This window comes from Heloderma suspectum, chromosome 5, assembly GCF_057233095.1.
Source record: "Heloderma suspectum isolate Gila_16-S chromosome 5, 16-S_ref, whole genome shotgun sequence".
In the NCBI taxonomy this organism is placed as follows: Eukaryota; Metazoa; Chordata; class Lepidosauria; order Squamata; family Helodermatidae; genus Heloderma; species Heloderma suspectum.
The window spans coordinates 75107240-75135022 of NC_139462.1; the positions used below are offsets into that span (position 1 = coordinate 75107240).

Below are 27783 nucleotides of genomic sequence, written 5' to 3' on the forward strand. Positions count from 1 at the left end.
GTTTTCTAGCTATTGTAAATCGTTTTAAAAATTTGTATGTTAAATATTTTATATTATGCTTTTGATATATTGTATTTTTGAATTTAATTTTTTGTGCTTTGGCTACTGGGTGGTATAGAAATGATTCTTTACAGCCTTTATTTTATCGCACGATAAACCTGAACTTGCAAAGATTTGAATCAGCTTTGTTTGTAGCTGTTCCTTTAACAGCAGTTTGGTATGCTCCAATTAGCATATGTTTATTTTGTACATTAATTTTGATTAAGGGGCAGTAGCAGGCCAATATTTATGTATGATCATTTTTCTGGCCAGCTAAATGTTATTGTCAAGACAGAGAACTTTAGAATTCCCAGCAGCAGAGGACACCAGAGGGCTTTCAGTATGAGGACTTACTTCTAGGGATGTACGAAAGTTCCGCCATGGATCTCGGGGAGGCCGAATGCCAGCGCATTCGGCCCCCCAAAATCGGTGGCGGAACAGCCCACCCCCCGCCCCCCCTGGGACGGGACTTACCTTGGGCGGATCTTCCTGGCAGCGGTGGCTCTGGCGGAGGTTTGGCGGCGGCGGCCGGTCTTCCGACCGGCTGCCGCCGCTGCCATTTCCAGTTAAAAAAACAACAACAACAATAATACGTGATAGGCTACGTAAAGATTTACATAGCCTATCATGGTTAGATTTTAAAAAAACACCGTGATAGGCTACGTAAATGTTTACGTAGACTATCACGGCTGATTTTTTTTAAAAAACAAAAAAACGCACATACGCAAATGGCCATGGTTCCTTATTTTGGCACGTCTTAGTCTATGTAAACATTTACGTAGACTAAGACGGTGAAAATAAGGGGAATGCAAATAGCGTAGACTAAGACGTGCCAAAATAAAGAACGCAAATGGCGGCGGCCATGGCCGCTGCCATTTGCGTACATGCGTTTTTTTGTTTTTTAAAAAAATCAGCCATGATAGGCTACGTAAACATTTACGTAGCCTATCACGGCTGACTGCAGGGATGCAAACGGCAGCGGCTACAGCCGCCGCCTTTTGTGTCCCTGCTAGCCAGCGGCTGGATGTCCGGCTGCTGGTGGAGCCGGCTGGCGGCTCCACAGAATCCCTGCGGGGTGGAGCCGGCCGGCCAGGATTCCGGGGGAAGGGATGGAACGCCTCCCCCCCAGCATCAACATAATCTCCGGAAAGGTAAGTCACTTTCGTACATCCCTACTTCCTTCCCAACCACAAATCTTCTATTTCCTTCTTTGCTTGAGCCTCTCCGGTTGTGACATTAGCTGCTCCAGGCACTACTGACTATGGACTAGAGCAGGGATGGGCAGAAGGTAGATCTGGATCTACTGGTAGATCACTGGGTGACTGGCAAGGTTTTCTCATTCCCAATTGTGTAACAAGAGCAGCAAAAAAGGGACCCACTCCCCTAAATTATCCAGATGAAATGAAGCAAGCTTGGGGCAAACAGGAGTGGATTTTTTGTGTGGAAGGACTGTGGAGCTGCATTCAGTTCTGGTAGTCAAACAAATTTCTGGACTCTGAATGCTAGTAACAATAGTATTCAGTTTATTATTTCACTGTTTTGTCAAGTGTTTTAACTTTAACAGGAAGAAAAGGAGATAATTATACACAAATCTAGGTTCATTGATACAAAATGCATCCTACCCTGGCAACAAGAATATTTAGGACCTTCTACACACGTATTATAAATTAACTACAAAAGAAAGAGAAGAGCTGTAGTACAAACTGCCAAATGAAAGATTTTTTTTGGAAATGCACTGTGGGTGATTCATAAAATAAAAATAAGCATGTATGCAGAAGATGCAAGCAATTCCAACAGTCTCCAAACACATTCATTCATGCATTTATAAATTACTTCCTTTCTCTGCACATGTTCCAAATCACACACATAAGAAATGTATCAATGGTGTCTGTTTATATACGCCCTGTTAGCTTTTACTCATTGCTCGCCACTCATGGGATTTCTGTGTCTCTCTCTGCAGAATGTCTCTCTGCACTGTGACTGCCTAATTTGACTTTTATTACTAAAAAGGAGCTCAAATTACATTCTATAGGTGAGAGAAATGGGAAAGAAGATGCTATCAACTTGGAACTGAAAACACCATCCCTAAAGCTAACTATGTTTTTTCAGTATAGAATAGGGCATACTTACACCTTACTGAAGGTGCAACATCCACATTCCCCAGAGCAACATAGGGAAGGCCTGGAACACATTATTAGAATTTTGCCACAGTAATGCATGTAAGTGTGTTGGCTATACAGTTATTCTATCAGGATGAAATAATGGAATATACCAACAAGAAGCCACCTCTGGAAAACTTTGTGTTTTGAAAGATGGCATAAAAATCCTTGTAGAAAATAAATAGATCTTGGGTTTATATGACCAGAAAAAGAGTATGGGGGCTAAGGAATATGGTGAAAAACATCACTGGGTCATGTTTAGGCATCCTTACTGAGTCACAATAAACTCCCATGGGGAAAGGAATGGATAAGTCACAGAGAAGGCATGCTTAGGGGAAAGTGATTTGAGGGCATGAGGAAAGATACATTGCTTCACCATAAAGCAAACCTCCACCCGACTGAACATGAAAGCCTTTTGCAGACATTGAATATAAGAGCTTTGTTGGATCAGACCAAAGGTCCATCTAGTCTAGCCTCCTGCATCCCACAGTAGCCAACAAAATGTGAGTTAATGTGGGAGGAGTGTTGAGAATCTCACCCATCTCTAATTCAGAGGAACATGGGAGGTTCTATTTAGCTACCCTGGCTAATAGTAGCTGATACACTTATCTCTCTATGATTTTGTCTAATATACTTTTCAAGCCCTTTAAGCTAGTTGGCATATGGATATGGATTCCACATATCAATCATGTATTGTGTGAAGGACTTTCTTTTGTGTGTCTTGAATCTACTGCCTATCAATTTCATTGGATGACCCTGAGTTATGGAGAGGGAGAAAAACATATCTCTATCCACTTTCTCTACATCATGCATAATTTTACAATTCTATCATGTCTCCCCCACCCCACTTAACTGTCTTTTTCAAAACTAAAAAGATTGAACCATTAGTTTTTCTGAGGGATGGTGCTCCAACCCCTTGATCATTTTTGTTCCAACAACATCTGGAGGGCCACACGTTCTTCATCCCTTTGTGCTCTACATGAAGGCCTGCACAACTGAAATCAGTAGAGATACCAGCTATAAGAAACTGTACCACTATCATATTGGTTCACTAGCAGGAATGTGGGATAAGGCATTCATAGCTTCAAAGGCTACTGATTTCAGCATCTGCAGATAATTATTATTTGTCTACTGAATAATTTCTAAACATGAAGCTTTCTCAGAACTTTAGATCCATAGAATAGCCTTATTTACTTACTAATGCTTGAAAACCTAATTATTTATTTTGAGCAATTTTAAAATTTGTGCTTAATACTAATTTGTGTATGACACAGACCTAGTTGTCTTATGTTGGCCCCTGCTGACAACGTGCTATAGTTGTCTTTGCAAGTGCCAGATGCCACTCTGATTTCTGTGAATCTCCAGAAGAATCCTGCATGTCAACACTGAACTCACATGTTCTAACACACTTTTTTTTTTTAAGAGAGGGTTGATAAAATCACAGCTTTAAAAGCTGAAATACATTCTTCCCACAATTTCTTCTGCCAGCTCCGCTGATTCCAGCTAGAGTTGCACTTCATCCTGGTTATTGCAGGTCCCAAGAATTAAAGCTCTGGGGTTGCTTCGTTATTTGTTTTCACAATTAGAAGCTTTGCTCATCACTAGCCTGCCTAGAAATCTGGGATAACATCAATAAATAATAAATGCCTGTACAAGTCTTTTATTTATTTGCACATTTAGAACAAGGGAGAGGGTGAACCATCCCACCTCTGCAGATAAATGTCCAAGGAAGTTGAAATTATCTCCCTCTCTGCCCCAAACTGCAGAGTGCTAGATTTTCACACAGATCAATATTTGCCTCATGCTGCCCTTGACTACCCAGGCAGAATTGGGCTCTGCTGAAACCACAGCATTTCACATACTGTCTCCAAGCCAATTCCCCCCCCCCCACAAAAAAAAATAAGCCAAGCCCCTACTTAGGGAGCAATTCTATGGCCCCTAGACAGTGTCTGGGGCGCCATAGGATTGTTTGGTTTACTGTCTCCAAGGTCACAGGCAGGGCTCCGATCTTGAAGACAGCAAACCGCATTCCCTGCCCCCTCCCCCTTGTAGCCAGAGCAGAAAGAACTGCACCAGCTACCTCTCCGCACTTGGAAACCTGAGAGCATAGACAGGGAAAAGGGGGTGGTCCCAGGGGTGGGGAGAGGACTGGGAAAGCTGCCTTACACAGCTTCCTAAACTTGCCCCAGGTGAGTTTGCAGTGGGGGAGAGGGAAAGAAAGAGAAGAGTCTTCAAGAAAATTCATTCCTCTCTTATCAGAGGAATGGTTTTATGAAAGGGGCGGGGACGAAAGTGGCTAAGACAATAAATGGAGCAAATGAGTTGGAGGAGCCAGTGGGGGTATCAGTTGCGCTGAAGTGAACTGCACAACCTGTTGCCCACTTCTTTTGGTCCAAGCAAAGTACCTGTGGCTTGTCCAGTGTCAGGTCTCCTAAGAATAATAAATCATAGAATAGTAGGGTTGGAAGGAGCCTATAAGACCACTGAGTCCAACCCCTAGACCATCAAGTCCAGCCCCCACAGCAAGCTTAGTAACAGTCTACTATTGGGAGACTGGTGGCAGCAGTTCTGCTTGAGCCAGGAATTGTGCATCATGAGCAAATCAGCTACAGTTTCCTGAAAGCTTCATAAAGAACCACTGGCACTGGGTCTTTCTGCAAGCTGTTAAAAGCTTAATGGTTACACTCTTCAGAAATCATGTAACAATTAGCTATAGACTCTATAACTAATTTCAAAACAATCAGAGCCAATAACTATAACTGTGTCAGATATCCATACAACTTGGCCTCCCCGCTGCAATATCTACACCTCAGAATACAGGGCAAGGGGGTCAAAAGACTCCTGGTGTAATTTATCCCAGGCAATGCAAGAGAAGGGACCAGCTATTTGATTTCTGAAGAGTGTAACAAGCATTTAGTGTGGGATTTTCTACAATAAGAGTCTCACTGATTTATGTCAGAATGGCAGAGTGTGTGCCTGAGGGATCGGGCCTATGACACACTGCCTGATCGCTCCTGTTGCAACTGTGTTGAGTCTGACTGAAAATGGGCTATAGCCTGTTTTAGGGCCTATGCTGAGATGAACAAAAATCCTTCTTTTCCACTGTCATTGTAACTGCTCAGTGAACCACTTCAGACAATACCTGAAGGGCTACTCCAGCCGACTGAGTGCAGAGATTGTGCTTATTGGCTGCACCTCTGCTGGCCCCTCACATTCAGTGTGGGGGTGGAACATCTACACATTTCCAGGGTTTCTCCCTTTTTATGTAAAATTTCTGCCTGAACCAATCTGCCTCTTGTGGGACATATCTCCCTCCCTACGATGCCATGACCCAAACTACCAGTGGTGACTTGGACGCTCACTTGGAGGGAGAAGGACCAGCTGAGTCAGATGCACCAGACACAAAGGCATTTCATTTGGGCCCCAGTCATGAATCTGGGTGTATCACCCAGGGACCATAAGTATCTGAGGCATCTGAGCCAGAATCCCACCAAGGAACCAGCATCCTTGCCTCCCAAGTACCCCCATGACAAACCTGCTCAACACCACGGACACCATACCTGGCAAGATGGAAAGGTGAAAGACAGCCAGACTTCAGGGCAGAGGGCTGCCTTTTTAAGGCTCTACATTCTTCAGCAAGGGGGCAAGGTAGATATTATCAGACTGAGATATTATCAGATTGAGGAACTATATAAGGGCTCAGTGAGCACGTTGTAGAATGCTTCCCTAGGACCAGGTTTCTTCCCTAGGACCTATTTGGGGTTTCTGAGGGACCTGTCTCTGACCACTCTAGCTTTCTGCATGTTGACTCCCTGCTTGTCAGTCCCCTACTCCACTAGCTATCCAGATCTCTGTTTGACTTGCTCCTCCCAGAATCCACAGTGAGCACTTCCTCACTAGGACTATACATATGAAGGCCCATCAGGCCCAATCACTTTACGCATTCCAGCAATAGGTACTGGTTCTTTAAAGAGTTCTTGGGGGAGGCTGAGCCAATGATAGTTTTGTTTATGTATTTTTTACTGCTAGATTTTCGTTATGGCTGTTGTCTGTTCCAAGAGCTGATTTTACAACTGTAGTTTTTAAAATTATGTTTAGATATTGTTCTTATTTCATGCCGTTTGCGGCTCTGTGTTTCCTAGTGGAAAAAACACAGGATAAATATTTTAAATAAATAAATGTTGAAATCCTTCCAAGCTCCAACTCCACTGTTTTCCTGTATTATGTGAAAGTTGCTAGATACCCACTTTCCTAAAAGTACTCAAACAGGGCTTCACAGCTGAAAGACCTTAGTTCCTTGCAGAAAATGGTTGGGATCAGAAGCTATACAATATTCAGAATAGGTCCCTCCCAGCTTCCACAAAATTTTATGCATCTGTACTTCATACTGTTTCTACTAGCAAATTCTGAGATAACAATCTTGTTTCTCTCAAACAGCATTGCCCATTTTCTATTAGTATCAGTGAAAATAAGTAAGTGAAAGACACAGAACAGTTTCCCATGAGGTCCTATTATCCTCTTGATGCTTAACTACCATCATCCACATACAAACTTAGAATACAGCCACTGCCAATGTTTTCTACACTACAAGTATACATGGCAAAAACTGTATTTTGTTCCCTAAAGCTTAAGAATTAGCAATCACAATCCATTAATATTGATATGGTTGCATTAAATAAAGTGGACCATATAAAGTCTCCAACACATTCACAGACCTTTTGGCCTCTCACTTCCTCCAACTGCCTCTTTGTCAAGCAAAATTAAAGTACTGTGGAGCCTGTCCCTATGGGGCGGGGGTTTGGCGGGGGAGAAGGGGGTTCTTCATAGGGTAGTGTAAGAATCATCACAATTGCACAGTTCCACAGTAATTGGACTAATCAAAGCTATATAATGTTACCATTGTGAATAAAGTAGTCCTGCTCATTAGCCCATTACAAAAGAATTACTGTAAATTCAGCCTACGTGCAGCATCACTTCCTGTGCAAACAAACATAGATAATACAACAAGCTTGAAACTTTTCCAAGTTGGCAGACTGGCAACACAAATTATGCAGGGAAACAGAAAGCTTTCACTAGATTCAATAGAGCTTGGAGCATAAGAATGATTAAATGTTTCTGTACACAAGTACACATCACAATAATGAATCAGACTAAAAATTTCCAAGAAGGGGCTCAACTGCAGCAGCTGGGCTTCTTCAGACAGCAGTGTTATAATGCAAAATGACGACATTCTAAATAGCCTTGTTTCCAACTTCTGTGCAATCTGTCTGAAACATGCCTTTAAAAAGACAGAGGAGGACGACGAGGTGGAGAGAGGACCATAATTAAAAATGAAAACTGTTATCATAGAACTGCAAATGAAGAGAAAATGAAACCCATCCTTGTTTTTTCCTTATTTTAAAAGCAGGGGATCATAGCGTGATCCATTTTACAAATGTATTCAAATATTTAGTACCTTAGTAGTAAGCAGAATTTTGTTCTGTGAATATGAACAAACATTAAAACAAAACAGCCACACTAACTAGAATGTGTTCAGCTAGAGCACACATTTTTAGGAAGGATGCTCAGTCATAAGGCAATGAGGGAGGGTTAACCGTGCCCAGTTCCACCTGCTTAAGCCAACTAAGTTCAATGACTGGTGGCAGAATGGCAGACAGGTTCCCTGAATAAAAAGAAGTGGGAGGGGGTATCATTCCGAGGCTTATTCTCTCATCAGTAACCAATTGTTCCTCCATTTCCTCATGCATTGGCATAATTTCCAACAGGAACAGAGCCAACAAAGTATTCAAAAACATTCCACCCACAAAAACAGTTATACTATTATATTCTACATTGTGCACGGCAGCTTAGAATGAGGATCAAGATACTCCTACTTTAGCTAACCTGCTAAAGGGCTTATAAGCATCGAAGTAGGATGCATATCATTCTACATGTGACTCCTACTCTGTCAAGCAAATAACATTTGTGACACAGGGTACTATTGTCATAGGTAAGCCAATATAATCAATGTTTGTTTTCTGTTCCTTTTTATTTGCAGAAAAGTGTGTGTATTAGTTTGAGATTTTATTAGTGAAGGACCACCCATTATATCTGAAGTCGACTTTGTTTTGGCTGTCCCTCTCTTACCCTTAAACTGTTCCACTGAAAATCAAGTCTTTTATCAAACATCTGATTACCCAATTTTTTCACATACCTTCATGATAACTTATTTCAATATATGTACGGCCTTCCTAATATGATTTCTAATGGTACAAATGACATAAAACATTATTTAAGGGTTTGTTTTTTGTAACACTGACCCAATGCACAAATATTTTCCAAAGCGCTGGTAAACACATCAGTGTTTTGGAAACAAACACACACACACACACACACACACACCCAATATTACTTATAGTGGCATCATTCTAATAATGTGAATCAATGTCATCCTCTGAAGGACTTCAGCCTATCTAGCTCCAAAGAATAGCCAGATTAAGTGATATTGCTCTGTGTACTATATATAATGGAGCCACTATTTCAGCTGAATAGTATTTCCGAATTTATTCTAGGCTTTTGTCACATCATCCATCACAGGCAAGGGTAACCAAATATCACGCTTCAGGGCACATAGCTGATCACCTCTGAGAGCTGAAAAGGAAATGTTGTCCCCCATGTTACTGTAGTGCACAAATCAGGAGTAGCTTAGGGAGGAGATTGGGGAGAGCAGCATAAAATAAATTAATAGAATTTTACTCCATTCTATCCTGAATTCTTTTCTTACCAGGTTTTATGTCTAATTCATCTGGTGCTGAAGCCTATCACATAAGCGCACGAACACACCAAAAGAGCCATTCTGATTATACTTAAAGTGTTCCTGCTGTTTTTACTGCTATACTTTTCTCCTGCAGGTTCTAAAATTAAAGGGTGTCCAGACATCACCCCCTGTTGCCTTTCACTTAAAATTCCTCTATCTCCACAAAGAAGGGATACAAGAAGCACAATAAATGGAAATAAGATGTAAAACTCCTGACCTTCTGTCATACAGTGCAATTATCATTCTCCACAGCAAAAGAGAAATACAGCTGGGACTCGCATTCCTCCCTTCCATATATTGGCTCATTACAACAACTATATGCATGTATGTGAAACAGGAGGTTGTTACTAATGCCAAAAAGGTAGCTAAGACAGATTGGCAAGGTTTGAGCAGCATGCCCCAGTTTTAGAATTTGCTACATCTATTGGTGGGTATAATTTTAAAGGCATTTGTAAATAACAGGTAAACTGAGAAAAAAAATACCGGTATTTGAAGCAAAAAATAATAATCTTTACAACAAGAAGCAATTCAGTTTGTGTTGACATAAGATTATAGGTGGATACAGATAATGGTGTCATTCACATGATGACTGCAATTACAACATTATAGGCTGTTCTATGAAGTAGTACCTGTCAATGGGAAGAAGCTTAGCATGCAATGAGATGGTCTGAATGTGCCCATCAACTGAAATAAATTACATGAATATATTAACCAAAGCTGAACTTGATTGCTCAGCCTTGTTTTGTTAAATAGAACATGGAATTATGACATTTCCTGAATGTGTGAAAGCAATATATTGCCAAATTCTCTAACTGAAACTAAAACTACAGAAGCAGGGAATTAAAATTTGATCTGCCTGATATGGTATATCAACATATTATCAAACATGTACTTGTGCATATTTCACCTTAAAAGTAGTGAATGCACACCACAGATTCCCTTATCATAACTTTAGCTCTGCTCTGTGAAACAAAATATCACAGTGTTCAGTCCTCCAGTCACACCTTTCCTAAGCACTTCAGCCAATGCTAATGAATGCAAATACTTAATGTGCACTAACCCCAGAGGTCTTCAACTGGTAGGTCACAAACCACAACCAAGTCACCACCTGACCTCAGCTGCCACTGTGTCAAATCTCTTCTGAAAGGAGCCAAGCCAGTGAGTTTGGTCTGAGGCTTGCTTTCTTGCAGTAAGACAGAACAGCACTTTGAGGAGCGGAGTTACTGGAGGAGAAGCCTCAGCTGGTATGATTGAGTCCCCGGCCCTCACTGTGTACATACGTGTCCTATGCCCAGTTGCGCATTGTCGTGTTGTGCCCACAGCTCCATCCTCCTCTCTATGCCTCTCTGATGCTGTGCCTCCACTTCCTGATCTGTGTGTGCACATGAGAGGAGGGGGGGATAATGTGAGCAGCAGTAGGATTCAGTGGATTGAGGGCTGTATCTTGATCTAGGAGAGCAAGCTTCAGATTCCAGCTCTGCAGGTAATTATGGACAAGATGCTATAGCTCAACCAACTCAGCCTCAGTTTACCACTTGCAAACAATAATGATAATCTCCTTCAAATTGGTTATTGTGATGTGGACAGCATAAGTCAGCTTTTCCCAACCTGATGCCCTCCAGATGAGTTGGAGTGCAATTCTCATCCTTCCCAGCCAGCATGAAAACTGTACTAAACATTGACTAATGTGGGAAGGTTTTGTAAGAAGCTATTATTGTATGACAAGGTTTCTTGTAGCTTGTAAGTATCATATGGTCAGCATAATGCAACATACAAAATTATTTAAGAGCTTATGATTCCAGTAGAAATATTTCAATTCTGTAATGAAAAACATTTTTAATCACCATATGGCCATAAAATTCCCAGGAACAGACTGAATGCTCCATGAAGAATATCAGTACAGAATATATGTGTAAGTATTCTGCTTCATTGCCATCCTTATCTTTCATTTCAGCTTCCATATCTGACTAGCAAAATAAAAGCCAGCTGACACTGTGCATTTAAGTGCACACCTCCCAAACACTGGTAATACTTCAGCCATGCAAAAAGCAGCCGCCCACATTCTCAAACAGGTCAGGTGCAAAAATTGTGCCATCAAAAATGCCCAGAGTGATCTATCAAAATGCCAGAATGCCTCGACTCACCACGAAAGCCATGTTGACTTACAGCCTGCACCAGTCATAAATTATCAGCCATATGAACTCACATGGACTAACACAGTTCAAGGCATGCCACGCATCTGGAGTACAAAGGATCATGAGGGATGAAATGGCTCAGCCAATCCCAAATTGGCCTAATTATAGCTACCACAGTTGTGGCAAGCTATAGTTAAGGCTAGCGAGTAAAAAAAAAAAGGGGGTTCCACCATTTTAAATGGTGATTGGGGTGGTGGTGAATCATTCTAATGGAATGGTTTCACCAATTTTTCTAAAATTAAAGGTACTAGGAAGAAGTGTTGGTTTTGCATACCCAGAAAATGTCTGGAAGACACGTGAAAGTTTGAGGGAGAAAGAGCAGTTTAAAGACAAAAGGCAACCCCCCCCCCCAATCAAAAATGACTGGAAAAATGGATTAGTTACCTTTCTTTGCACACAATTTCTGAAAAGAGGGTTTTTTAAAATCTAAAATTGCTGGTTTCATATTCCGCTTGTGTTGTAGCTGGTGGAATACTTCTTTTAAAAAATCAACTTAATTTGTTTTTTAAAATGTTTTTTAACATGTTATTACAATGAATGGGACTAACGATATGCATACACAAGCATAGGTGTCTCTTATGCACCTCACAGCTGATTTAGATCATGGGTGTGGGGGGCTGTTACAGATGATAGCAGCAGCTGGGGTTTCTGTGGCTCAAGCCCACCTCAATCAGCCAGGCCTTTCGCCTCTATCTAGCCCTCAGTTGGCTAGCAGAGACCCAAGCAGGCAGGCCCAGCCAGGAGGGCCTCTGCTGCCACCTCCTTTGCCCCAGGAATGGCTGGGAAGCCTCCTCCCTTCAAGGCAACCCCCCTCAAAGTGCTGCTTTGATCGGGGTGATCAGCAAAGGGAGAAAGTTTTGCAGCCCCCTTCCTTCCCCGGCCACCACCCATCTCTGAGGCCTTGTGCTCATGGCAGCACTTAAAGTGGTGATCCACTCAAGATTGCCAGGGAAGGGAGGAGGCCTTGTGCAAGCGACTGGGGGACAGCTACCGCACAATTCAAAACAAGAAATGGAAGTGTGTGATGTGAGAGAAAACGCTTGCTGGAGAACCCAACGTTCCCTATGTTGCAATCCATTCTGAATCTATAGCAGAACATTTACATTCCATTTCTCTTCATGACAGATGCCTAAATCACTTGTTATCCCATGTGGGTCTGCTCCCTTCAACTCAGCTGTACATTGACAATACTGTATATTAAGAAAATGTCTCCATGGAGATGTTTTTTGTAACATATAATTAATTCCAAACGTAAAGAAAGATTTTTCCTAATTCATAAAAAAAAGTTGCATGGCACACTGTGACTACATCTAAACCTGCAATTCCTAAATTCCATCTTAATACTGTGTCTAGATGCACAACTATTTACATTTGTGTTGCAGGTTCTCATGCCAGCATCCACGCTCCAAACACTTTAAAAAAATTTCCTCTCACATAGGCTCCAATCCTCCCTCCCCCCAGGTGTTACTGGCTCCTACTGGCTAGGCAAGCGGAATCACTCAAGCCAGCCCAACCCCACCAGAATCCATGGGGTGGGGGAACTGACTGATGGCTAAATTAGATTTCATTCCTTGCAGCTTTTTATTTACATCACAGTTCTATGCATATCCACTCCCAGGCTGTGGAACATCTTGCTGAGGGAGCCCAGGTCTGCTCCGTCTAGGCAGACATTTGTATTCAAGCAGACCTTTGGCGTATAAGCAGGTCTGTTCAGCTGGATGTTGTCCTTATTCTCTTATTGTTGTGTTTTTAATTGTGTTTGATGCATCTGTTTTATTATTGTTTTAATCACATTTTATTTATGATTGGAAGCCGCCTTGAATGCCATTTTTCCTGGTAGAAAAGTGGGGTACAAATCAAATAAACAAATAAATATTTAGTCAGGAGTAAACCTTATCAATTTTAGTGTGTCTTACTCCTGAGTAACTGTTTATAGAATTATAGTCTAAGGCTGCAATCCTATACACACATGGGAGTAAGTTCCACTGAACTCAGTCGGGCTTACTTTTGAGTAGGCATGAATTTGAATGAATTTATTCAACAAAGGAGACAGTTTGGGGGAACTGGGTCGATAAGGATGTGCTCTCCCCATTAGGGAATATCTCCCCCCTTCTAATTGGTACATTTTGGTATTGTGACAATTTATTCATGTATTTATCTCTGCACTCGTTAAAACAATTACTTACCTGCAAATGAAGGAAATGGTTGGAGGGGTATGATTTGGCTGAGCAGGTGGAAAAAATGCTGCAAGGGAGGGGTAGGGAGGCAATGCAGTTTCAACACAGTCTTAAAGTTTTCCCCCGCTCAATATCTGTCTGAATTTCTGGTTCACATTAGCCAAATATAAGCAAAGTAATTACACATCCTCCCATGGCCATTTCTGTGGACTTAGTCAAAAAGAAAAGTGTAAACTTCCCAACCATACAGGATTCTTTGTGGAGCAGAATCAGAAGTATGCCATATCATGTTCTCAGAATTTTCCATTACTTTTTACCTCAGATAAAACCTCCACGCTGCAAAATGTATTCAGCACGAAACAGCAACAAAATAGCAGAGAATCTTGTACACAGCTAACTTAATCAGATGGATGATGATGATGATGATGATAATGGCGAAAGAATAAGTGATGGTGGTGGTAGTGGTGGCAGCGGTTGTGGTTTCGTGAGCTGGAGTTCTTTTTAATTTACTGAAGTGAGCTGGAGCCTGTAAAACTGTATACTTAAGAAATCTTTAGTCTTTAATGACTTTAAGATGATGAAGGGCTCTCTGTTGTTCATCCTACATGTTTTCAACCCACATCACAAATGAAAGTATGGAAGTGGTGGTGGTGGTGGGTGCTTTGCAACTGCCTACACTCCAACTGTTGTGCAAGGCTAATCAGAGGCTCAACCACTCCCTCTTCGTTGAGGCACCAGGATGGCACTGGAGGAGTTCAGGCAGCCTTGCCAGAGGAAGAGAGAGACAGAAAGAAAGAACAAGAGAGGGTCTGTAAGGCAGAGAGGGGAAGAAGGAGGGAGCAAAAGAGGAGACAGAGAAAACAAGGGGAAGAGAATCCACAACAGCACAAGACAGTGGCAGTGCAACACTGGTCAGAGGTGCCCCAAACGCCTCCAATCCTCATTATGTTACAATACTCCAGGTTTTTCCCAGGAGAGTGGCATGCCTCCCACCAGCATGGCTCAACAATAATTGCTTGCTGGGAGAGTGACTGGGTTGCGAGATGCTCTTTGGAGGTGACCCATGCGCTTCTGAGTAGCACTGCACAACAACATCCCTTCCCTGCATTCATTTAGGATCTGTGGTGAAAATAATAAATGGATTAATAACAATAAGGTATGAAGGTGTTTTTATAGGAAACTGGGAAAGAACTGACACTAACAGTGCAGTCCTAGACATATCTACTCAGAAGACCCATTGAGTTTAATGGGGCTTACTCCTAGATAAGTGTGCATAGGATTGCAGAGTAAGGGAGATATATTTGAAAGTTGCTGATTTGGACCATATCAGATAGGGAGAGTTTGGAGGCAATGGGGGGAAGAGTGTTACAGGTGGCAGAGCCAGAAATGTTCAGCAGTTGGCCTGTGGGCAAAAGCTAGTAAGGATGGGAGTGAATTGTTGCAGAGTATGCAGGAGTAGAAAGTGGGAAAGCATTCCAGCATTTGGTGCAAGTTGCTGGGGAAGAGGATATTGCTGGGTGAATGAGGAAGGGGCCCACATATCAGTTGGTGAGGAAGAGGGTGAGATAAGAGATGGGTAACATTCAGTCCTAGTTCTTGCAAAACAGGAAATGACTGCAACACCTTACCCTCCTCAACCCACTGTCCATTGGTTTGTATTTCAGAGGTGCCATAGGGGAATGGGGGCAGTCCTGCTTGCGTGTCCTCCGCTTTCATGTTTCATTATACATCCAGACAGAATAAATCTATGAGCTATAAGGAGAAGCCACAACAAATGCTGTTAAAAAGCACAGCTGCTGGAGTTTTAATTTGCTTTAAAAATCTCACATACCATTTAGGTTGCCTTACCAGAAAGAATATCTTGGAGAGAATTCCCTTGTTTTAAAAAACAAACAAATGAACAGAGAAATTTAATGATCCAAGAACCTCCTGGTTTAAGAGTTAAGGCATCTCATTTGGCTCAAACTCCAAAAAGCCAGTTTGTGATATTATACAACATCATCACTGATTACAGGCCATGTCTGTTAAGGCATCATCCTTAGCTTCCCACAACCAACGTGAGATAGCCTTAACTCTGTTCTTAAATCAGTAGAGGTTTTTTTAATCATTGAATTATACATATAGTATCCTTTCAAAAATATGTAAAATTTAATGTCTAAGGATACATTATATTAAATATGCCAGTTGACAATCTTGAATTCCTTAAGGTGAAATTGTTAACTATGGTTAAAATACTCCATAATAATTTGCCATAATTCACTATCCTATTAAATTGATGTATTCATGAACTAGTACAAAAGTTGCTTGTAGCACTGGGCGGAGGGGTGGGGATGTCATGACTCAACATCAAAGGTATCAATGGTTTGAACAAATTGCAGAAAATAAGGGTGGATACTAACTGATATGCAATATTTTACATAAAAGATTAATCGAGGGGTGCACATATGATCTAAATTCCTCTGGTCTATCATCATCATTACAATGTATCCATGTTGTCACCCACTTTACACAGTGCAGGTAGACTGACCTACAAGACACTCCCATGTTTTTACCTTCCACATATAGAAAACATATTCTTCCATCAACTTTCAACTAGGCAAGGGGATTTAAGGCTGCATGGGGAATGAACCATAATGGCCCAGGTGTTTATTTCCCTCTATTAGGAAGAAAGATTCTTGATAACCAATTGTGTTAAGTCTTAATAAATCTGTAATTTATAAAAACAAGCTAGTATTTTTGTGAAATATGAAAAAACTAAAAACACAAATAAAAACGAAACTCACTCATATGCCTTCCTAAGCAGTGCAGGTGCACTCAATTAAAGCTATCTATTTTGAGAGTTGTGCTGCCAATGACTGCATAAACTTCAGGATTTGGCATGAAAATGTGTTCCCATAAATTGAAAGGGTTTTTTTGATAGAACGGCTGCATTACTGGAGGGAAATCTATCAAATGAAAAGCAACAGAATACAGGAATATATTTAAATGTTTAAATATTATGAACAAGCATTGACAGAACTTGATAGAAGCCTGTGTGGCGTCAAGGATAAACTTGTCTTTCAAGAGGACCTAATAGAAAAATGGCATCTGACCCTGCTCTCTAGGCATGCAGAGGTTTGGAAACCCTGGAAAACCTGTGCAACTTGAAGTCTCACAATTAGCATGTTGCTTTTATACTTAATATCCATTAAATCAGGACGTATACCGTGCTGAGCAGGAAGGAAGCAGCTTTACATTCAAATAGGTCCCAGTGAATTATAAACAAAAAATCCTGTAAAATGCATGTTTGAATTATGCATGTGTATGAGACATAAGGACAAGTCCTTTCTCAAGGCTCTAGGAGCCTCAACAATTCTTACAAATTTACTACCTCCCCACCCCCACAAATTAAATGGTTACAGTGAGGTACTTCCTGTATACACCAGCTTTTATTGCAAGAGTCTGGTCTCACACATCAGGTAATAAGGAAATCCCCAATGTAGCACACAGTGGAGAGTACTTTACTTTGGGATATGCAAGAATCCACAATAATTCTTAGGAAAAGGAACAACAGTGGCAGGTTAACCTTAAACGTCTTCCTCTGCTGCTATTGGCTGTCCTGCCCATCACAAAGCCAGAATTTAATTTGGATACTCTCATGTGGTGCCAACAGCAGGAGAGGATAACTGATTTATCCTCTGACTTTAGGAGGCATCTGTTGGGATATCTCCCCCTGCCTCATGTTCTGGGTTACTTAGGGCTTCTCCACATAGAGGCTTTTTATCCCGCGATTTTACCGGGACTTCTGCTTCTGGATTCTTTGTGGGATTAAGATTGGCCCTTTACATGCACTTCCCTTTCCTGCCCCTTGTCTACGAGTTCTATATGTTTCATTATACAGCCACTAGATGGTGCCATTTCCTCTTTATAAGGACCAATTCAAAGTAGGGGTACACGAAAGTCACTTACCTGGTCTCGCAGCTTTTCGCGGTGGGGGGGAGGCGCTTCGCTGCTCTCCCCGCGAAGTTCAGGCCGGGGGGGGGGAGGCTTCCTGCCTCGCCCGGCTGAAATTCAGGCCGGGGGGGAGGCTTCCCGCCTCGCCCGGCCGAAATTCAGGCTGGGGAGGAGGCGCCTCGCCTCGCCCGGCCGCAAAATAAAGAGTTTAAAAAAAAAAACGCCCCCGTGATAGGCTACGTGACGATTAACGTAGCCTATCATGGCTAGATCTGCAAAGTCAGCCGTGATAGGCTACGTAAATCGTCACGTAGCCTATCACGGGTGAATTTTTAAAAAAAAGCGCGTACGCAAATGGCGGCCCCCATAGGGAGCTGCCATTAGCGTTCCTTATTTGGTCGCTGTAGTCTACATAAATCTTTACGTAGACTACAGCGACCAAATAAGGAACGTGAATGGCGGCTCCCTATGGGGGCCGTCATTATCCGTACGCGCTTTTTTCTCTTTTTTTTTAAAGTCACCCGTGATAGGCTACGTGATGATTTACGTAGCCTATCACGGCTGGCTTTGCAAATCTAGCCGTGATAGGCTACGTTAATCGTCACGTAGCCTATCACGGGGGCATTTTTTTTCTTTTATTGGAATGGCGGCGGCGGCCGGTCGAAAGATCGGCTGCCGCCCCCGCCCCTGACGAAGACCCGACGAACCGCCGCCGGGACCCGGCGCCGGGAGGGACATTCGGGAAAGGTAAGTCCCGTCCCAGGGGGGGTGCGGGGGGCAGGGGGGTGCGGAGAATTTCTCCCCGAAACTTCTTCGGGGGGCCGAACACGTTGGCGCTCGGCCCCCCGAAGTTTCGGGGAAAAACTCTCCGCCATCCCTAATTCAAAGCAATTCAACCCACTTCTTTTTATTACCTCATTATTTCTGTTTCAAATTAAGCTGCGGAAATGGCTGGAAACCATGGAAGAGGCACTGGAGGTTGACAACGTCATGTATAGGACCGCAAACTTCTGTGAGTAAGCAATCTCAATTGCAGGATAAAAGCCCCATGTGGAGAAGCCCTTAGAGAAGACTCTTTTCTCCTAGCAGCAGGGACCTGATCAGATTATCATTTCACAGTTTATCATTATTTCATTTCTTCAGTTTATGAGCTGCCCTACAGTCCAAACTCTCAGGATGATGTACATAATAAAACCAAATTAAACAAATAATAAAACCACATAATAAAACACATTAAAAAGTATTGTTTTTAAAAGCAGCAGCAACAATTGGAGGGGGTGGGGAGGAAAAAGTAGATTGCTGTATCTGACAGCTCAGCACTACCTGGCTTTGTTGAGAGAAAGCTAAGATCTCTTGCACTTTGAGCAGCATGGAGGAAGCTAACTGCTAGGTCAGATTTCCACTGCCTGTCTTGGTCCTAGGTATAAGGCTATAAGGCAGTGAGGAAACATGGTGGTACAACTGCTGTCCCAACAATCATGGGAGGCAAATGGCAGTATAGATTCCCCTGCCAGCCTGGTGCTGTTTGCATAACATTAGGGTATATGGGCTGTCTTCTGATTATGGAGATGAGGAGAAGAATATGGAGCTCTCTCTGTTTTTCCAATGCCATATAGCAGTTTATACCCAAAGTGCTCAGAGAAGTGTGATACTTTACTGTACTACTAATGGGAAGATATTGCTGCTCTATCATTGATAATACAACCAACATATCCTAATTTTATAAAATGGTACTATATGTTTGTTTACCATTAATAATCTGACAGTTTCAGAAATCAATATTAACACTTTTCACAGTAACAAGAACACAGACTGCCACATTAAAATTCTGGAATCTCTACAATATGTGTGTGTACACTGAAAGTGAGCATGGGGGAACATATTCTGCTTTGAGCAGTGCATTTGGGACAAAAACGTTGGTTTCTCCACTAATTTCATTATACAACTAAAAGATTTTAGAAATTATCTCAATGATGAAGCCAATAGTTCACAGCAGGTTAAAAAAAAATTTAACTGGTATGAACATGCAATTGTCATAAATATGGAAATGACCATAGCAATCCAATGTGGCGGCAGCCAGGAAGTGCTTCAACTGAAGTCTCACTGAAAATTAGTAGGATCTGCACAGGATCAAATCCCATTCACATTCCTTTTGTCAATGGGCACAGTGTAGGAATAGTTTTTGAAATCCCCTACTCTGCAAGTCCATGAAGGATTTTTCTTTTCATACTCAAAACACTCACAAACCCTACTCTTGCACATCTTTTTTTTACTTCCACTATGAGATGTGATGAAAATGCAGCAGTTAACAAATTCCAAATTCACAGTCCTGGTTACTGTTAACCAATGAATAACATGGAGATATTTACCTGTGCGTCAGTCTCCGGTGGCTAATGCAAACAGCAGTTTGTTGATCTTGAGCTACGCATACTTTATGACGACTACATTTCATCTTTAAGCATGGATCTTTAGCTGGGTCTAAAGCTAAAAACAATTGTAGAGAATATTTTTTAAAAAAATCCTTTACAGCAACTATAAGTCATCTAAATCTTCACAGCAGAGTCATACATTCCTCACTGGGGACTGTTATGTGCTTTTCATGCTAGATATAACCAATATTTTTTTCCAATAAAAATCTGCAATCTGATAAAGGGTGTAATCTAGGCACAATTATGGCCCAGTGATTTATTTAATGATGCCTAAGCATAGTAAACCGTGGGCTCAACTGCACCCTAAATAAATTTCTTGTTGTTAATCTTTCCAGCCTGGACCTTCCCATCATTGGTTTGAGGCCCTGCTGGTAATATACTTCTCTGCGTCCAAAATCACATGAACATGTTTTTCATGTGATAAATGCAATTATCACATGACAGATCAGTAATCTGAAATATACATCACATATTGGCTAGCTAGGATAGAAGTTGATTAGATGTGTGCACTACACATCAATGGCAAACTTGTTACCATGTGAAAATTGAAACTTGTGTGAAGTAGTTGTGTGAATTATCCTAAAGGAACTGGGCAGACAGGAACTCATCCAAGTCTGCCTACATGCCAACAGGATCCATCACTAGCACAACAGGGAGCTAGTGGTTTAAAAAACAAACAGAAGCTAGTGGAAATGCTCATTTCTAGAATGGGGCAGGTCAGCAGAAGTTGCAAAAGGAAGCTCTGCTGACCTCTCCCAATCCGGAAACAAGTGTTTCTACTTGTTTCCGGGATTGCTTTTTGAATTGCTAGCTTTCTCCTGCATGACCAGTGGATCCTGCTTGCACAACAAATCAAGCGGGAGCACAGTGGTAGTACTGGATACTGCTCACGAACTTCATAGTGTTCTAACCATGTTAAAAGCAACATATAAAGATTTACCACAATATGTGATATACAAACTTGGCTTGTGTTAATTTCCAACTCAACTAAATTTGCACAACTTATACATAAAGTGGTCAGTTAAAATGTTTGATTCAGGCTACAATCCTATATACATTTTCCTGGATGCAAGCCCTATTGAACTCATTCTTCTGAGTAGACATGCACAGGATTGTGCTATCACACAAATTTTCTTGCCAATCAAGAATTCCTAAACGCATGTACAACATAAAAACTCTATGACATTTAGGAAAATCATCTAATACTTAAGAGTTCTCTATCACTGGTGGGTCAAATGTTCTACCCATGTTTAAAATGCAACTTTTGCAAACAGAAGTATTGTAGGTGGCAGACTGAATCAGATGGCATTCCTGGCGAATATGGGTCACCCCATGAGCTATTTAAGACAAACTAATTAAGCTAAGAAGTGGGCTATAAAAGTGCTAAAATATGAATATGTACAAGAACATTATTATTTTTCAGGAAATTAAAATGTTTCTTCAACTCAACTGCATTTTTCATTAAATGTTCTCCCTAGAAGATTGTTATTGTAATTTGTATTCTTTACTGCTTGACCTAAAAATCAAGTTGACAAATGAAGCCACCTAAATAGCTAACACACACCATTGTCCAAAGATAAGCATAATGAACAATACGATTCAATTTACTTTCCATTGCTCTATATTATGGCTACTAGTCATGATGGCTATTTGCAACCCTTCAGGTTACGAGGCAGTATGCAGAGAGGGCTATCACTCTCATATCCTGGTTGTGGGCTTCCCAGAGGCATCTAGTAAGCTACTTTGGGATGCTGGATTAGACAGCCCTTTAGTGTGATAAAGCAGGGCTCTTCTAACATTCTTATATTACAACCTAGTAAACAAGAATGACAGCAGACCTGCTTTATCTGCTAACTGGTATAATACTGTAACACTTCTAGCCCAGGCTATTTTATACACCAACTTCATACCACAGCAGAAATGTGACAGCTGAGGCATTTTCAGAAAGTACTACTGTTATTTTTTTTATATTTATTTATTTATTTGTTTGTTTGTTTGTTTGTTTATTAAATTTATTAATTGCCCATCTGGCTGGTCACCCAGCCACCCTGGGCGATGGTCTAAGTATGTAATAAAACAGTTTAAAACAATAAAATCGTACAATAAAAACATAATTTTCTAAAAATACCCTAACCCACCCCAAATGCCTGCCTGAACAACCACATTTTTAATGCGTGGCGGAAGCTCATTAAAGAGTGGCATGGCGGAGTTCCGTAGGGAGGGAGTTCCACAAAGTGGGGGCCACCACAGAGAAGCCCCTCTCCCTCGTCCCCACCAGTCTAGCTGTCCTGGCTGATGGGACACAGGGAAGGCCATCCGAGGCTGATCTTGTTAAGCAGCTTGTCTGGTGTTGCTGGAGGTGCTCCTTAAGATAGGCTGGGCCGGAACCATATAGGGTTTTAAAGGTCAAAACCAACACCTTGAATTTGGCCCAGAAAACAACTGGTAACCAGTGCAACTCCTTCAGCACTGGAGTGATGTGATCTCGCCGGTGGCTGCCTTTAATCAGGTGAGCCGCCATGTTCTGTACCAGCTGTAGCTTCCGAACTATCTTCAAGGGTAACCCCACGTAGAGCTCATTACAGTAGTCTAAATGAGAGGAGACCAGGGCATGTACTACCGATGGAAGAGATAGTCGGGAAGGTAGGGGCGCAGCCGCCGTATCAGATGGAGTTGGTACAGCGCTGTCCATGGACCTGAGCCTCCATGGACAGCTGGGAGTCCAAAATGACCCCCAGGCTGACCCCTGGGGTCAGTTACCCCTCAGGAACTATTTGGTTATTTCCCTCCTGAAAATTTTCAGATGCTGCAAGACAACAGAATGGTTAGTTGTATTAAATCCCTAACATTCAGGCAATGGTCTTGGATGGGGGAGGGGAAAATGTAGATGAGGATGTATTGTTTTTAATGGAGGATGGGAGATAGTACTTGAAATATGCAATTTGTTAAAGTTCAGTGAATGAGGCAAGTTTGTGAATGGGTGTGGCACAGGCAAAATGTGAATGGCTGTGGAAAGTATCAAAGTTCCAAGTTTTCAGTTAATCAGTCCAACTCATCTATTCTCAAATTACACAGATCTGCTTTGAACCAAAAGCTTTCACTCTGCATTTTACAGAAGCATTTACTAATTTAGACAAGGAATAATTTGGGCAGATTTTGACTGTTACTAAGAATGTAAGACAAACCATGACTGGGTTTGCACGACATGACAACCCATCGTGGGTGACAAGCGGGAGGGAAAGGGGGGGATGTGGTTCTCTGTATGCCCTGGCCATGGGCTGCTAAGGTTTGGAGGTGCTGAGATAATGATAAGCCAGATCCGAGCTTTTATTGAGTACTTACAGCACACAGGTGTACCTAATGTTTGGATCAGAAAGCTTCTCTGAACCCAGAGCCATGGGGTAAAATGGGTTTTATACCATACATGTCAGCAGTGAGGCAGCATGACAGCAGCAAGCATTAATTAGGGTTCGTTAACTGGGGTTCAACTCTGCAACTTTCCCAGCATAGACTAACAGTGCTTGTTCAGAAGGAAAACAATCAGAACTTTCCCAGCACAGACACCTGTAATTTGGCATAAACATAGCCTCACTTCTCAGGCACATCCTAGGGCCTGATAAGATACTCAGAACCCATGAAATGTGCTGAGGCCACGCTATCGACCTTTGATTCATCTCACATCCTCAGAGGCCCACTAACAAGGAAATTGCACTTATAATGAACCTAAAGAGAGCACTATAGATCTGTAGGCCCCTCTAAAACTACAGGTGACTGGGTTACACTCCCGAGGCCATTACATTATCTGTGAAACAGAGTCATAGATACTCTTTTTCACAGAGATCTATACACCTCACCACTTTCCCCTCCAGTTTGCACTAACCACGGCAACACTGGACAGCTCCTTTGATAGCTGTCAAATGTAGCCACAGCTAAGCTAAAAAGGTGCGGAAAAGGGGGTGGTTTGTACTTCACTATGAAGCACACATGCTGGGGACTTGGGCAAGTGGGGATTCTTAGGAGGGCACTCCCAAGGTTCACGGCAATACTTAAAACCCTGGGGATCACCCTGCTAAGGGGGTGATCTGCACCTCTTTTCCCCACCTCTCAATTGTAAGGCTGTAAAATCAGCCTATATACAGTCCCCTTGTGTCAGTTACCTTGCATGTTTCATAGCTGAAACATACAAGGTAAACGGACAAGGCAAGCCTATCTATTTTGGACAGTTGGAGTTCCACACCTGCGCAACTTTGAAAATCCAAAAAGATAATAATAATTTTAAAAACACTGGGAGATTTGCACCAAAAAAAACGTAACAAAATTTTCAGCCCCAATTTGCACAAATGTGGAGAGGGAAAATGTTAAAATAAAGCTGGGAACCATGACTGGAGATATGGTTCCTGTGGTGGGAGGTCTTGGTGGCAGACAACATGGATTCTGCCGCCGAGTCCCCTGGGATACCTACCAGGGCTGGCAGGAGGACCAAGGGCCAACCTGATTATCTGTCAGGTTCACTGTGGTTTGTTCAGATGATAGCACACACTGCATGGCTTATTTTGTCGGGTGGGTTGTCATATTCTGCAAACTCAGCTACTGTGTTATTCTATAAATCCAGAATCCCCAGGATAAGTGGAAACACAGTTGTTGTTGTTTATTCGTTCATTCGCTTCCGACTCTTCGTGACTGCATGGACCAGCCCACGCCAGAGCTTCCTGTCAGCTGTCACCACCCCCAGCTCCCCGAAGGTCGAGTCCGTCACCTCCAGAATATCATCCATCCATCTTGCCCTTGGTCAGCCCCTCTTCCTTTTGCCTTCCACTTTCCCTAGCATCAGCATCTTCTCCGGGGTATCCTGTCTTCTCATTATGTGGCCAAAGTACTTCAGTTTTGCCTTTAGGAAACACAGTACTTGAATGCTGTACATACTACTACTGTGCATACATACTTTTATGCATAGTACTACATAAATAGGACTACATGCTATTTGCATTCAAGAAAACACAGTACTTGAATGCAAATAGCATGTAGTCCTATTTATGTAGTAGTATGCATGTAGCAGTATGTATGTAGTATGCAAAATTATGATGTTACATCAATTTCCTCAAAATTAGGAAATTAGGAGGCAGCATTAATAAAGTATTGCTTCCTAGTCTAAAACTTACTGTAAATCTAAATACAGATATGACTCACATGTTAAGCAACAGTCTATGAAATTTGTCCAGTTCTAGTCAGAACACTGTAGACATCTTTGTAATGAAATATGCAAAAGAAAACTAAGAATCATTTGGCATAATTTAGTAATGCAGTATCATCTGCACAGTCAGCAACTAAAATGAGAAAATGCATGCTACAATTCAGCCATGCTGAAATGAGGCCAATACCAATATTCAAGCACATTGTTCATTTAGCAGTTATTAGGTATATTCCCCAAAACACAGGAATTTAAATTTCAAAAATGTAGATTTTGCAAGGTTATTTCTGTGCTATCATACATCCATTCATAGTACATTGAATCCATATAACATTTTACTAGAATCCCTCTCCACCTTTTAAAGTCATAAAGTGGTGGGGGAGCTTTTCTCTTGTGAAAATAGAATATAAAATTTGAAATGTTAAGGCAGATTTGTAGTTTGCCATTGCAGTGGAAAGTAAACTGGATCAGGACTGTGGAATGGAGGGAGAGTGCTTTAACCATTTGCCCCCACCATGGTCTTGATCCATATCCCATGGAAGTTTTCTTCACTGTGCAAATAACATGCACAGGAGTGCCAAATAGGATCAGGACTGTGGCAAGGGCAAAACACAAAATCCCCCTTTCCAATAGACCATAGGCCTAACCAGGCTTATCCAATACCAAACTGTTTTTTAAAAACAATAATCACTTAAGGGCTAATTTTGTGATTACCACCACAGCAAGTTTTGCCTTTACATTCCTACAGCACATAGCATCTATCCCTGAAAGAGCATAGAAGTGGCAAGCATGTCCAAATGTGTAGCCAGTAAAGTTGGCATGCATACCTTAGGAGAGAAAACTGGAAGTGCCCATAAGAATACAAAAAAGAGCCATGCTGGATCAGATCCATCTAGTCCAGCATTCTGTTCACACAGTGGCCAACCAGTTGCCCAAAGGAAACCCACAAGCAGGACATGACTACAACAGCACCCTCCCACCCATGTCCCCCAGCATGTGGTGTATATAGGCATACTGCCTCTGATACTGGAGATAGCATATACCCATCAGAACTAGTAGCCATGGATAACCTTCTCCTCCAGGAATTTGTCCAAATTTGTCCCCTTTTAAATAGGGATGGCGGAGAATTTCTCCACAAATCTTCGGGAGGCCAAGCGCCGAGGCATTCGGCCCCCCGAAAGTGTTGGGGAAATTCTCCGCCGGGGCCCCCCCCCCCGGGATGGGACTTACCGTGGCTGAATGTCCCTCTCGGCGGCGGGTCCTGGCGGCGGTTCAGCGGGGGCGGGGGCGGCGGACGGTCTCCCGACCGGCTGCCGCCGCCGCCACCATTACAAAATAAAAAAGCAAAAAAAAACAAAAAACACACACCCGTGATAGGCTACGTGACGATTTACGTAACCTATCACGGCTAGATTTCCAAAGTCAGCCGTGATAGGCTACGTAAATCGTCACGTAGCCTATCACGGGTGACTTTGGGGGAAAAAAAAGCACGTACGCAAATCGTGGCGGCCCATGGACGCCGCCATTTGCGTTCCTTATTTTGGCGCGTGTAGTCTACGTAAAGATTTACGTAGACTACAGCGAAAATAAGGGCAACGCAAATAGCATTCCCTTATTTTCGCCGTAGTCTATGTAAATCTTTACGTAGACTAGACGTGCCAAAATAAGGAATGCAAATGGCGGCGCCCATGGGCCGCCGCCATTTGCGTACGCGCTTTTTTTTTTCCAAAGTCACCCGTGATAGGCTACGTGACGATTAACGTAGCCTATCACGGCTGACTTTGGAAATCTAGCCGTGATAGGCTACGTTAATCGTTACGTAGCCTATCACGGGGTTTTTTGTTTCACTTTTTCTTTCACGGCCAGGGAGACGGGGTGCTTCTCCCCGGCCTGAATTTCGGCCGGGCAAGGCGGGGCGCCTCCCCCCCCCGGCCTGAATTTTGGCCGGCGCACGAAGCGCCTCCCCCCCACCGCGAATCACCCCTGCGAAAAGGTGACTTTCGTACATCCCTACTTTTAAAGCCATCCAAATTGGTGGCCATCACTACATCTTGTGGTAGCGAATTCCATAGTTTAACTATGTGCTGTGCTGTGTGAAGAAGTTCTTCCTTTTATCTGTCCTGAATCTCCCACCAATCAGCTTCATAGGATGACCCCGGGTTCTAGTATTTTGAGAGAGGGAGAAAAATGTCTCCCTCTCCATATTCTCCATGCATAATTTTGTACATCTGTATCATGTCTCCCCTTACTCACTTTTTTCCTAAGCTAAACAGTCCCAGATGTTATAAGCTTTTCTCTTAGGGGAGTTCCTCTAGCCCTGTGATAATTTCAGTTGCCCTTTTCTGCACTTTTTCCAACTCTACAATTTGTAATGAAATTGTGGTCCCTATCTTCAAAAAGGGTAAAAAGGAGGAACCTGGGAACTACAGACCAGTCAGTCTGACATCAATCCCAGGGAAAATTCTGGAGCAGATGATAAAGCAATCCATCTGGAAGCACCTTGAAAACAATGCCGTGATTACTCGAACCCAACATGGATTCGTCAAAAACAAGTCCTGCCAGACGAATCTGATCTCATTTTTTGATCAAGTCACCTCCCTTGTGGACTGTGAGAATGCTGTAGACATCATATCCCTCGACTTCAGCAAAGCTTTCGACAAAGTGCCCCATGATATCCTGATGAGCAAACTAGCTCAAAGTGGGCTAGATGAAACAACGATCCGGTGGATCCACAGTTGGCTACAGAATTGGACTCAAAGAGTGCTTATCAATGGGACCTTCTCAAACTGGGGAGAGGTAACAACTGGGGTACCACAGGGCTCAGTCCTGGGCCCAGTGCTCTTCAACATTTTTATTAATGACTTGGA

The 27783-nt window shown here is 42.3% G+C and overlaps 1 protein-coding gene across 1 annotated transcript in view; it reads right to left on the reverse strand.

The window, feature by feature from the left end:
* Positions 1 to 27783, reverse strand: part of SPOCK3 (SPARC (osteonectin), cwcv and kazal like domains proteoglycan 3) — a 224992-nt gene that overhangs the window by 78303 nt on the left and 118906 nt on the right. The window contains exon 4 of the mRNA XM_084856398.1: positions 19669 to 19783. Within this exon, the coding sequence (XP_084712524.1) occupies positions 19669 to 19783 (115 nt within the window). The remainder of the gene's footprint in view (positions 1 to 19668; positions 19784 to 27783) is intronic.